This window comes from Triticum aestivum, chromosome 3D, assembly GCF_018294505.1.
Source record: "Triticum aestivum cultivar Chinese Spring chromosome 3D, IWGSC CS RefSeq v2.1, whole genome shotgun sequence".
In the NCBI taxonomy this organism is placed as follows: Eukaryota; Viridiplantae; Streptophyta; class Magnoliopsida; order Poales; family Poaceae; genus Triticum; species Triticum aestivum.
In genome coordinates, this window is record NC_057802.1 from 23,141,414 (window position 1) to 23,154,796 (window position 13,383).

A 13,383-nucleotide genomic window follows, 5' to 3' on the forward strand; every position below is an offset into this window, starting at 1 on the left:
CATTGGTCTTGATAGTTGTGGCTTTCTTTTACTCGCGTATACTGAAGTACAAAGGAAAAAACTAACGTACAATTTAACGTAAACAGGTGCTTGTTGAGATCATACAGCACAAATGGTGGGTTGTGGGCTCGATTCCCAGTTCTCGCATGATTTTTATCTTCCGAGTACGCTGGAGAAAAAAAACAAGCACGAGCTAGGCGCAGGAAATCCAGATCAATCTCGCTAGAATTTTGTTCGGATCTATTGTCAAATCACGAATGTTTGGAAATTATAAATTCTGTATATATAAATGAATAATCAAATGAGTATTCTAACTCATGAATTCGTCTACTTAATAAATTTAGAAATAATCTTGCAAATCAATAAATGAATGTAATATATATATTGGTAAGTATTTCCTCCTGTCCCCCGCATAGCTCATCAATTTTTGGTAATTTTCATGCTAACTAGACATCTTATTAGAAAATAAGACCAACCAGGACTAGCCCTTTGTGGCATACGTTTACAGAAGAAAGCAACCTAAGCACCCGTAGCCCAAGGCTCGAACCTGGGTGGGCAGCGTGCACACCCGCATGGCTTGCCAACAGAGCGACGCCCTGCCCTCAGTGATAGTTTTAATGTGTCTTTCAGGGGCCAAGGAGCCCATCAAAGATATTTCCCTTCCTCAGCTTTGCTGCAAGAAAAGAATATGCTTGTTCTTCACTTCATCCTCTTTTGTCTTCAGTAGCACGAGACCTCCATATTTATCTTCATGTCGTGAGTAGATCGATCCGTCGGAACAGAAGAACTGAACACTCTGTTCTTCGCCTTCATCGCCTATATATGGGTCACATGCATGTTCAGTCCACACAAGCATGAACTAACTACTTCATTACACGCATGAACCCGAATCCGCGGAAACAAAAAACGGCATGGACAAGCTACAGTGTTTGCATAGATGTGTAGTACCTCCTTCCGCCAATCGGTGCACAGTGTGATGATCATGAGCAGCAAGACCTGCACCAGAACACCGCAGATGATCCCCATCCAAAGGCCCTGCACATACGTTATTATGGTTCGATCACGCTATTAGCATGGCATCCAAGGTAAAAAGTTGGCCAAAACCAAACGAATAGATGCAAAGGGAAAGCACCATCCCGCCGACGCGCAGCACGAAGGCTATGATGTAGGCTGCCGGCACGCCGACGACGTAGAATGCCCCGAGGTTGATGAAGGCACAGATCTTCTGCCACCCACAGCCTCTAGCCACACCTATATATACACAGATGTAGTGTCATATACACATGTATAGCCTCTAGCAACTGATCGAGGAGCAGATCCACGTAGGGCGATGTACCTGAGAGAACACACTGAATCCCGTCGAAGAAGTTGACCACCAAGATTACCAGCAGCATCCTGGCAACGTATGACACGACCTCCTCCTCGCTGCTGTAAGCGTGGCCCCAGATGTAGCGCACACGGACCACGGCCGCCGCCATGACGGTTCCTTCTGAGATGGCCAAGAACATGACGACGTGCACGGCGAGGAGGGCTGCCCGTGGCCGCCCCGCCCCGAGCTCGTTCGAGACACGGGTGCTGCACGAAGCACGATCTTATATATCATGCAAAACAGCATGCACGAATAGGAACATGAAGGGACATTGCCATTTTGCTCCAGTGATGCTTCCTTCGTTCGCAAATATAATATGTTTTAGATATTTTAATATGAACTACATACAAACTGAAGTGAATGAACATTATATATTTGTGGAAAGAGGAAGTATATATTTACTTACCTTATGGCAGCGCCGAGGCCGTAGGGAATCATGAAGAGACAGTTAGCCGCGTTGAGTCTGTCGTAGGACACAAATGTACATGAAGACACGAAGCAAGTCGACACAACAAGAATCTCGGTGATGCGATTGTAATCTTACGTGATTGACATGACGGATGTTTCCAGCTGAGGATTTGGAAGAAGCCCTGAAAGCAGCACGAGGATTTCGAACGACCACCATTCCAAGCTGCCATGACATGCGGATATAAAGACCCGACCGATGATCGTGAGTTTGCGACATCTAGTTAAGAGCTCCAAATGTCACTCACCAGAGCATAAGAGCAGATGGCACAGCGAGCCGGAGAAAGTCGTGTGCCCCATGGAAAGCTTGCATCGAGAACCCGGTCCACGTCTGCTTACAGGAGCTCGACACCCTCACGTACACGGCCAGTAAGATCACGTAGACCCAGTAGGAGACGGCGGTGCTCAGAGCCGCGCCATTGCTGCCCATCCCGGCAACGTGCACGAGCAGCCAGCAGGCGAGCAGATGGAACAGAGCGGCCACGCCGGCGCTCACCATGACCGGGAGCACGGTGTTCTGCGACTGCAAGAATCGGACGTGGCACTGCAGTAGACCATAGCCGAAGAGGCCAGGGATCATCCACCGGGCGTACGTCCCGGCCTCCATGGCGATCTCGGGGTCTTGGCCGAACAGAAGCATGATCTGACCAGTGTAGAACCATATGATGGCGACAGGGATGCTTGCGGCAGTGAGTAGCAGCATGGTGCGTTGCTTGTATATGCCGAGGAGGTGGTATTGCCCGGCGCCAAATGCTTGGCCGCACAGAGTATCCAGAGCATTGGCCATGCCTGTCTGATCAAGGGGAAATGGGAAGAAGAATAATGCCATTTATGAAACCGGAAGTTTGACAATAAACACAAGGGACTGGCTAGGGGTCAGGTGACTGAATTTAGAATTTCGGTCCGCCAATTTTTAATCTGCCGTTCATTCCAGATCAAGCAGACAGAAAAACATTCATGTACCCCGCCGTTTCTTTTTACTTCACATATAAGATTTGTCTTAAGTCAAACTTCATAGAGTTTGATCAAATTTATATACAAAATTATCGACATCTATAATGCTAGAGATATACAACATGAAGGTTAATTCAATGATGCATGACATCTAACGATATCGATTTTGTGAACGGAGTTCCTGTGAACATGGCTGTATATCTTTTTGCCAAAAAATCCATAACAAGACGCATCAGCTGTTTAGCACTAGTTGTACTGAAACTACCCGCGCTGCTTTCTGTCAGGCTGCTTCATTCTTTAGGCAAGTCATTTGACATTCAGTTATCGGACGGCTGCGATGGAAGGAGACAAGAAGATCTGACGGCTCGCTGCGCTCGCCACAGCTCGTCCCGTTCTCACTGTCACTGTAGCGTTTCCTTTTTCTGTTACTGTGTTTCCGTCACCTGTTGTCAGCTAGGCTATATAAGCCAGCGCCCCGGGTTGTAAGGGTATGCATTATTTGTGTCATGAACTACTCCTATACTTTACACCTAATACAGGGCATATTCGAGTTTGATACCACCAACACGCGTCCCAGCGACGAACCCTAGTTCCTCAATCCTCAATTTTCCTCTCGATCTCGACATGGGGCATGACACTTTCTGCCAATTCTACGCCATCAGCCAACACATGCAGCTGCCTTAATCAGCAGCGATTTCCCAGGCCCAGCCACCGCATGCACAGCACGACTGTGCATGGCGGGCAGATTTTATTTGGATGTAGTAGTACGTTTGACTTAAGAAAAATGTTACTCCTACATGCGGACTAAAAAGAAGGGAATTGCTACTTTTCATACGGATGAAATTTATTGGCTTTCAGTCGTTTTTTGAGACGTGCGATCTCTGTCGCGAGATTCGTGCTTTTTTTTCGCCGTTTGCTGGCGCTGAGTTTCTTATCGGGCCCGCTTGTGAGTATTTTGCAGACCCGTTAGTACCCGCTCGCTGCCGCGCGTCGGTGTTTTTTTCTCTTTCATTCCTCTGTCTCTTCCCCGCGCCGCTCGATCCCCTTTTCATTTCGAACACGTAACCCAGAAGGCAACTGAGACTCTGAGAGAGATATCCATGGCGATTTGGAGCCCCCCCTCGCCGCTCGTTGGTTGGTGGTGACTCGTCGGCGCTCTCCCACCTGCTGCCCCGCTCCCTCCGCCTCGTCGTTGTTTCTCCAGCCCAAGGCCTGCAGCATCTCTCCGCCCCGCATCCACCTTGGCACCATTATTTCGCCGCTCGTCGGTTTTGTTCGATTCGGTATGTCCCCCCCTGTTGCTTTGATCCTCAGCTTTGTATGTTAGTGCGTAGTGTTTTCTCGGTCAGATCTGTTTGCTTGTGTTAATTTCCCGCAGCTTCTTGTGTAGATGTGTGCGGTTCCGCCCTTCTGTGTTTGAATCTCGTCTGTCATGCAAAATTTGATTAGGGTTTCTGGTTGGTTGTTAGTTTCATTGATCTGCATGTGTGTCACACCTTCAATCGGTCTATGGTTTCTGGGATTGATTTGCCAAGTGTGAAAACAGAGTCGCCTGAAGCCGATGACCGAGGAGATGACAGTCAATTTGATGGTTTACAGAGAGGTGTAGCCTTGAGTGTGGTGTGGTAGGCTGACTGCTGTACCCACGCGACAGGGTGTGTGTGCTCTGTATTTTTTAGCATGTCATGCCGTGTGTGAGAGGTATGTGTGACTCTAGTCTGAACTTTTCCCCCTGTTCTCTGTACCTATCCCAACTTTCCTCTGCATCCTCTCATGTACTCTATCTCTCACACCCCCAAATCCCTCCTGCAATTTGTGAGATCTATCGATCTATGAGATGGGCACTGTGGTTAATTGTTTGAATTCGGCTGGTTGTTTGATTTTGTATGCGGTATTTGAGCAATTCGAACATAGCAGATCATCGTTCAGTCCCTGTTCTCCATTGTTAGTATCTACTTCCTCCGTAAACTAATATAAGAACGTTCAGATCACTAATTAGTTTACAGAGGGAGTATGTGTTAATTTTCCCCTGGGCCATTTTTACTGTCACAGTGTGTATGTATGGTTGGCATGCTGGGTCGCCTTGGGATTGTGGCTGTAATTCTCAATGGATTTACAGTGCAATTCCTGTCTGGATTTACAGTGTAATTCCTAGTGGATTTACACTGTACTTCTCATTTTGGGTTTACACTGTAATTTTCATTGGATTTGCACTGTAATTGTCATTGGATATGCAGTTGGGTGAGAATTTAATTCCTATTTGATTTTCAGTGTAATTACAGTGTAACCCCTATTGGTTAATCAGTGTAATTCATATTGGTTTATCAGTGTAATTTTTATTGGTTTTACAGTGTAATTAGTACTGTAATTCCTACTTTTTTTGTGTTTACAATGTAATTCCTAGTGGATTTGCATTGTGATCCCCATTATAGCCCGTAAGTGTTGATGCTAGTTTACCATTTGATTTCGACACTGTAAATCTTAGTGTAATTAGTACTGTAATTTTATGTTTTTACACAGTAATTCTTTGTTGATTTACACTGTATATGCACTGAAACTCTTTATTAATTTGCACTGTAATTCCTTGTTGATTTTCACTGTAATTCTTTGTTGATTTACACTGTAATCTTAATGGATTTATACTGTAATCTTACTGGTTTGTCACTGTACATTTTACTGGATATACACTGTATTTCTTAGTGCAAATTTTAGTGTTTTTTTACTTCACCTTTTTAGAGTGATTTTCTAGTGCAATCCCTAGAGGCTTTCTTTTAGTGAATTATTTTGAATTAATCCTGTAATTCGTAGTGGTTTTGTCACTGTAATTTCTATATCTTATCAGTGTAATTATAATTTTGCAAATGCTACTGGGATTTGTAGCACGCCATCACTGTAAATCCTAGCGGTTCTTTATCAGTGTTATATTCCTTGTAATCCTAGCGGTTATTTTACTGTGATGTATTTGCAACTGATTGTTGATGTTATTTCATTTTTATTTGTGATGCCTTGCTTCACGCTAATGTCAGTTTCTGGTTTTTTTTGCAGGGTGTTCTGGATAGTTTTGCCTGATAATGTTAGTTAGTTATTTTTTTGTAGTTTTTGTGTAATTTATTTGTTAGGCACTTTAGTTATTCAGTTGTAATATAATTCTAAACAAACATATGGTAAATGTTACAGCTATATAGCTGTTAGAAATTTATGCATATGCATAAAGTTCTTTGCGCTTTTACGGCAGTAGTTTTGTATTTTTATGATTTAGTTCATGTATTTTTTGTATTTGTCTGGCTGATCTTTGTACGGATCTGCCTTTGGTGTATGTAAATATTCTTTTTTTGTATTGTTTTACCTTTCTGCCATTTCTTCTTAGCATTTGTTCCTTTCTATGTGTTTTTATATATTTTGGAAATAGATTAAAGTATGGGTAGAATCATGAAGGGTCTTGGTAAGGGCTTTTCTTCTGCTTGCTTTGAAGAGTCTGATGATTTGGATGGGGATCCTTTTGTCCCCAATGATTTCGCCGAGGACGATTCTTTCCAAGCTTCAGAGGTTATTTTCTTGTTTTGATATTTGATATTTGATTTTCCTTTTTTTTGTTTATTCTTGTTTGGTAACTTATTTGTTCCAGTCAGCTTATTCCTTTTTACTGTTTACTGCAGGAAGGTTCAATGGATGATCCTGATTTTGACAAAGCTTTGTATGATTTCTATGTGTCGCATGGAAGCGTGTTGTTGTAATTATTGCATTTTGTTCCAGTTTTCATTTATGTTTGTTTTTATTGTATAATTCATTGCCTGTTTATATATCTTGCAGAAAGCGAATTGCCTGAAACGGAAGATAACAGATGTTGGAGCTCGCAATGTGGTATTTATGTTTCTTTGTTCTATTCGCATTTTCTGTACCCAACTACCACTCTGATAGAGATAGATATAAGTTTGATATAGATTTAAATTTGTTTTTTCCCCTTGTTTGATGTTTCTGCTAGATGTTTTTTCATTGTTGATCTAGTGTATTTGTATCCTGATTCCTTTTTTCGTTTTGTGTTTCTTGTTCTATTGTAGAAGCGCACGAGGTCTTCTGATTTTCCGGTAGCAAATACATTCGCTAGATACTCTAGCAAGTTGTTCTCCACTGTTATTGTCGGCTTGTCTCCTCGGCAAGTACGTGTTCTTCAGAGATATGGGGAAGATTGCCTTCTCAAATTTGTGAGGACAGAGGTGCCACTTAGGTTTGTCAAATGGCTAGCATCCAAATTTGATGTTCGTGCTTCAGTGATTCAGATTAGGAAAACGTTTATTCCGATTTGCGAATATGTCACCCATGATATATTAGGTCTTCCTGTTGACGGTGAGCCTATTGTGTCCGATGCTGATGCTGGTTGTGAGTTTATCTTGTCTCATTTCAATGTGACTAGCATCCCACCAGTTTCATTCTTCTGCAATAAACTAAAATCTACCTCTGAAGAATTGCCCGATGAAGACATTTTCATCTGCTTCATGTGCATTGCCTTGTCCACCTTCTTGTGTCCAAATCCAATATTAGTACTCTGTAATTCTGGAGTTTTTACTGTAATCCATGATGGTTTTCAGTGTAACTATTAGTTGATTTTGCTCTGTAATGCCTAGTGGAATTACAGTGTACTTTAGTAGGCTTTACATAGTAAATCTTAGTGGATTTACAGTGTAATTTTACACAGAATCCTAGTGGATTTTTAGTGTACTTTTAGCTTATTTTACATGTTTTTTCTTAGTGGTATTGCAGACATTTTGTTTAGTGGTTTTTGCTGTGTAATTCTTAGTCGAATTTTAGTATTTTTCTCAGTGGATTTTTTAATGTTATTTAAGTGGTATTTTTACAGTGTATTTTCCAATGGAATTTCAGTGCATTTTTTTAGTGATTTTTCACTGTAATTCTTAGTGGTTTAGTGTAAATTTAGTCATTTGTTAGTTCATATTGCAGATGTTATCTGTGCGTGTTTGATATGTTTTGGGTGTGGACCCGTTAAAAGTTGGGGGTCTGGATCTGTTTTAAAATCATAAACGCGGGACAGAGAAGCTGAAATAGGGGATACGGGACAGGGACAGTTGTCATCTGAAAAATATGACTGAAAGCCAATTGGATTTCAGCCGGATGTGATTTAGACAGCCCAAAAAGAAACAGAGGGAGTACAACAACAACAAAATTGACTAAATTCTCTGCAGTTGATTTCTTTGGCAGCAGCCAAACTCAGGCCTATGCTCACAAAACAAACGGAGGCCGATAGCGATGGATCATAAAATCTTAAAAAACAACACATGACTAATTATCTGGTAAAAAATAATGCATGGACCATAGAAATTAAATCACCAATATAAGAAATAGGTGGTGGTAGTGGACAGAAGATCTCTAAAGAAGAAAGCATTTGAGGCAGCCTGATGGACGGAAGTTTTTCTAGAGAAGAAAGAATTTATGCAGAATCCTATTGTTCCTAAAGAGAGAAATAAGTCAAAATAATGGATAGAATGCTTCTAGAGAGGGAGGGGAACTTTTGGTCTATGGGGACATATGCACCCTATATGGGGATTTTTTTTAGTAATTCAACAAAAAGTCAAAAATTCCTGAAAATATTTTTGAAATAAACTTGACCTTCTATTGTACTCATGAGAAATAAAATCCACAAAAAAATATATCCTTTTGACTTCTTTTCAAAAAAGACAAATTTTTGGCTAAAATAGTGTGAATAGTGACCTATAATAGCAAATAAATTTTGTCTTTTTTGCTGTGAGGTCAACTTTTTTTTTTCGTCGACATTTATATATCAGTGCAAAAGTAAGTCAAGTGTTTTGTCAAAATAGTTCTTACCTATTTTGACTTTTTATTGAAATATTTAAAAAATCCCCATATAGGGTGCATATACAACCAGGAACCAAAGTGTATTTCCCTTCTAGAGAGGAAGAAAATTGAGGCAGCCTACTACCCTTCCTGTAGAAAGAAACAAAACAAAAATAAAAGATAGACAGAAGCACTCAGCGTTGCAACCGTAAAACAGAAGACCACCAGATACTAGGGTTTGGTCTGAAACATAACAGAAATTGACCCAATACCTTTTTTACTTGATGACAAGACAAAAACAAAAATAAATATTAAAGGAAAACAAAAATGATGTTATCTAATAAAGAATGAATTAGTGTCTTTGGTATTACACTTTAAGAAGAAAGAAAATGACAAAAACAAACAGAAATTGTGTTCTTTATAATATGCAAGAATAATCATCTAATAGTGCAGTTTTGGCAAAAATAATCTAAGAAGGAACAAATTAGTAGCATTGGTATTGCCATTAAAGAAGAAAGAAAATGAAATAAAAAGTAAAATCAAATCAAAATAATAAAGTTCTCTAAGAAAGAATGAATAAGTGACTTGGTATTACCATTTAAGAAGAAGAAAAATGAAAGAAAAAAATTGGACACAACTTTGCACTGAAATTACACTTTCTGTAATATGCAAAGAATACTCATATCCCAGTGAAATTTTCATGCTCTAGTATAATTTACACACATATTGTATAGCACTTGTGTGTGTACTTAGACACACAAAAATAAAAATCATGTTTTCTAAGGAAGAATATATTGGTAGCATTGGGGTTACGTTTAAGAAGAAAGAACATAAAAAATAATCAAATAACCGCAAATTTTGCACACTATTTATACAAAAATTGCATTTTTATACTATGCAAGAGTAAGAAGCATGTAATAGTGGAATTTTAAAAAAAAGTTCTAAAGAAATGAATTAGTGGCATTGATATTATCCTTCAAAAATGTTTTCGATGAAAGAATGAATTAGTGGCATTGGTATAACCCTTTAAAAGAAAGGAAATGAAAACAAAACTTTTAAAATCTTACACACAACTTTGCATTCAAATTGCATATTTTTAGTATGCAAAGAATAAGCATAGTGCAATTTTTCACAATCAAGTATAATTTACATACATATGTATATTACTTGCGTATATACATTTACACTCACCCAAAATCCCATGAAAACTCATAAATAAAAAAAGAAAACCCGACTAAACAAGAAAAAAAACAGGAAAAAAAGAGTCAAAGGGTGATGGACTTAAAGCCAAATAAGATAATAATTTGACCCCAAAAAGGGGCAAGTCGAAAATTTAATCAAAGAAGTCATGAAAACAACACAAGGAAAAAAGAAAAGGACAACACAAATCTTGACAAAATATTCAACTGTTAGAAAAATGACTTATCCAATTTTTAAACACAAGCAACTTACATATGGTTAAAGTGTAAAGATAAACATATCTGGAAAAAATGATATTGATGTAAGAGGATTTGGATGGTGGCGCAAGTGCACATGGAAATAACCGACGGGTTTGTGAGGGCATAGGCGGCAGGCCGCAGGTAATGGTGACAAAAATAAAAGGTTTCACTTTTTTTTTTTGAAAAGGAGGATCACTCCCGGCCTCTGCATCTGGACGATGCATGCAGCCATTTTATTAATTATTCACGAAAACCTTACAAAGTAGTACATCAGGTAGTGTGAAGCCACCATCTAGTAATATCTGTCGCTACTTCTATCCACTTGATGAAGGTGTGCCGATAGTACGAGTCTAATACCAAACGAACATCGCACCAAAGCCTAACATCTAAAGCCGGAGGCCCCAACCTAGCCACATACAGGGTTTGGGGCGCAAACCGGCCCGTCGCACTCTCATGTGTCGTCGCCGCCATTTTCCACTGACCAGTCTTCAGATCAGACACTAACGCGTCGATCTTGCCAGGCCTCTCTGCCATCGATGCCACCATGACGCCAGACAGCGTCCTCCTCCTGCGCGAGTTCATCTTCGCTCTTCGGACGCCGAGTCTCCACTGCGCCATGCCGTCGAGATCCGCCGCCATCAATGTGTAAGATGAACTACCATCCACCAAAGAAGCCTTCCACTGGTCCTCGGGCTCGTGCACATCTCCAAGAATGACGCCCCCAAGAGGGAAACGACACAAGAGCGCCGCCGTCATCCGATATACTGATCTAGGGTTTCCCTCGGAGGTAGCAGAGAGTGGTCTTGAACTTCTCCACGACGATGCCTTTAAGAAGGGAATGACGCAGACAGCGCCGCCACCGCTTGCCTTGGCAGCTAGCCGAGAGCAGGTTTTCAACCAGATCTGTCCGAAGAGCCTCCCTCAAGCATGTCGTGCATGGTCCGCCGCCATCTGTGCCGGGGACTTGACGAAATGGATCGAGGCTACAGCCGGTGCCACATCCAGCACGCGTGTTGAGCCGCAGCACCGCGCCATACCAGATCCGGCGAACGGCACACCGACCGAGCCTGAATCTCACCCCTACCACCCGCGTCGGCCGCGGCCCGCGAGGACCCAGATTGGGCCCGCACGGGCAGCCAAGACCGCGACTGCACGCCCGCGGCGGAGCTCCCGTCGTGGCGATACCGCGCCGCACGCCAACAACCACCGATGCCATGAGCGAGGACGCCGCCGTGAAGACGAGCTCCGGACAGTCACCAGCCGCCCGAGATCTCCCCATCAAAAGAGCAGCCGACCAGGAGCACGAGCCCCGCCGGCGGGGTTCGCCGCCCGTGTCGCCCCGGGGAGGGAACGACGCGGGGGCGGGTATGAGTGCTAGGATTTTTAATCTCGGTTAGTCACTGAGCCTAGTTCTCAATGATAAATGTGTGAGTACCAGGAAAGGCTAATCCTCAAGAATAAATAGAAAACTAAATTCGCAGCTGTGAGGATTTGAACCTAAGTGTTGGGTTTGTACATCCACTTCCCCAACCAGTTGAGCTAGGCTCACTCCCTATAAAAGGTTTCACATGAGTAGTTCTCGCTTCTGAAAACCTTCGCCACCTAACATTCCACATTGCTAAGTGTTTTAGAGAAAAGTTCATACTCACGCATGCAGCTTCGAAAGTGTTATTGCAAAGTATTAATCAGTGTAACTTTTACTCCATTACTAAAGGTTTAAAAGTGTGGTTGGATGTGGATCCAAAGGTTTAAAAGCTAACTGTGATAGAGAAACATATGTTTAGGCAACTCGGGAATAGAGTATTACTAAAAATCCTCGTCCTCACTCATATTCCTACCTACCATCTTTGCACAAATTCATGAAATTCATGAAGTGGAAAACATGAAGCGCCAAGCTAGCGAAATGTTACTTACCAGCAAGCTGAATCCGGTGACGGTGGCGAAGGAGGTGGCCATGGACGCGCCGGCGAGGGGCAGCTCGCCGAGGTGCTCGACGAACATGACGGAGATGGTCTGGATCAGGTTCTGCATCAGGCTGCCGACGACGAGCGGGCCGGCGAGCCACAGCTGCCGCTTCACCTCGGCGCCCACCGCTAAGCTCTCCCCTCCCAGCTCCTTGCAGTCCCGGCTCCTCCTCGGCACCGGCAGGAGAGCTTCCTCTACGCTTGCCTCGCCCACGTCGCCTTCCTCATCCTCCTGCCCGGGCCTCCCGCTCGTCGCTCCTCGTGTGTTATGACGACGAGGTTGGGGAAGGTGCGGCCGTCCGTCGGGGGTCTGGCACACCTCGCCGCTGGAGGGCAGGCGTCGGCCGGGCTTGAGCTCGTCGAGCTCGCGGGGAGAGGTCGAGGCGGCCGTCAGCCTTGTCGACGGGAACGGGTGGGCAGCGGCCTCCTGGGCCCTTAGCTCCATCTCGTACACAGCCGATGGCACCGGAGAAGGAAGGAAAAGAGAGTTTTTCAGGCGGCCGTCCCGGAGGAGATGGACAGGAGTCCGAGCTCAAACCGCCGTCCATGGCCTTTGTTCACGGTCACGGGAGGTGAAGGGGCAGAAACGGGCGACGTGGGACGACGAGGTGGGTGCCTGTGGAGGTGTCGCCGCTCAGCTGGAACGTGGGGGGTGATATGATAAACAACGTGTTAAGGCCTCAAGGGGCGTGCGTTGGTGGTGTACCATGACACGGTTGTGACATGGTTGTGATATGGTTGAGCTATTCTATTCCTCATCTCATGCCACGATTTTTACAGTACTACGTATCAAGGAATGGGATTGCTAAATCTCAACCGAATCAAGTCTCAGTTGATTCTATATTCATTTCTTTTTAGCTTTTCATGTTTGTTTCTTACATATTATGTCACTTGATTTAGACTTGGTTATGTCTCAGTCGACTAGACCTAAGAGCATCTAGAGTCGGGCGCCCCAAACCCTTCTCAACCACCCCGGCTGCCTGCCCGGTCACAATTTTTCGACCCAGACGGACGCCTCAAACGGGCCTCGAACACCCGGGTTGACTGGCACCCTTCATATACAACCCAAATATGGGGCGGGTATGGGGGCGCCCGGACGCGCCCGGGCACGCCCGCCACGTCGGACCCGACCCATGCTGGCCCACCCGACCCCACTGTTGGGGAACGTAGTAATTTCAAAAAAATTCCTACGCACACGCAAGATCATGGTGATGCATAGCAACGAGAGGGGAGAGTGTTGTCCACGTACCCTCGTAGACCGACAGCGGAAGCGTTATCACAACGCGGTTGATGTAGTCGTACGTCTTCACGATCCGACTGATCAAGTACCGAACGTACGGCACCTCCGAGTTCTACACACGTTCAGCTCGATGACGTCCCTCGA

General features: G+C 43.6%; 1 protein-coding gene and 1 long non-coding RNA gene across 3 annotated transcripts; one reads left to right on the top strand and one right to left on the bottom strand.

Moving 5' to 3' along the window:
- Window positions 1-363: 363 nt before the first annotated feature.
- On the bottom strand, window positions 364-13,102 carry LOC123077010 (protein DETOXIFICATION 16). The gene is made up of 8 exons (XM_044499183.1): window positions 11,950-13,102; window positions 2,083-2,627; window positions 1,914-2,000; window positions 1,776-1,832; window positions 1,337-1,575; window positions 1,133-1,251; window positions 949-1,035; window positions 364-816 (listed from the first exon to the last, which is right to left on the bottom strand). The coding sequence occupies exons 1-8, from the start codon at window positions 12,442-12,444 to the stop codon at window positions 721-723; spliced, it is 1,725 nt and encodes a 574-aa protein (XP_044355118.1). The 5' UTR covers window positions 12,445-13,102; the 3' UTR covers window positions 364-720.
- Window positions 3,790-7,273, top strand: LOC123077011 (uncharacterized). 2 transcript variants are annotated; one of them, XR_006436349.1, is made up of 5 exons: window positions 3,790-4,071; window positions 4,335-4,489; window positions 5,834-6,334; window positions 6,445-6,649; window positions 6,847-7,273. It is a non-coding gene; the product is annotated as an uncharacterized lncRNA (long non-coding RNA). The 2 variants fall into 2 exon arrangements; XR_006436350.1 differs by lacking the exon at window positions 4,335-4,489.
- Window positions 13,103-13,383: the final 281 nt, after the last annotated feature.

What these genes read in the sequence shown, in the direction of transcription:
- LOC123077010 (XM_044499183.1), bottom strand. Translation starts at nt 12,444, where the DNA reads ATGGAGCTAAGGGCCCAGGAGGCCGCTGCCCACCCGTTCCCGTCGACA. An exon ending in CCATCTGCTCTTATGCTCTG is followed by an intron (nt 2,001 to 2,082) that starts GTGAGTGACATT and finishes ATGTCATGGCAG; the next exon opens with CTTGGAATGGTGGTCGTTCG. An exon ending in GCACCGATTGGCGGAAGGAG is followed by an intron (nt 817 to 948) that starts GTACTACACATC and finishes ACCCATATATAG; the next exon opens with GCGATGAAGGCGAAGAACAG.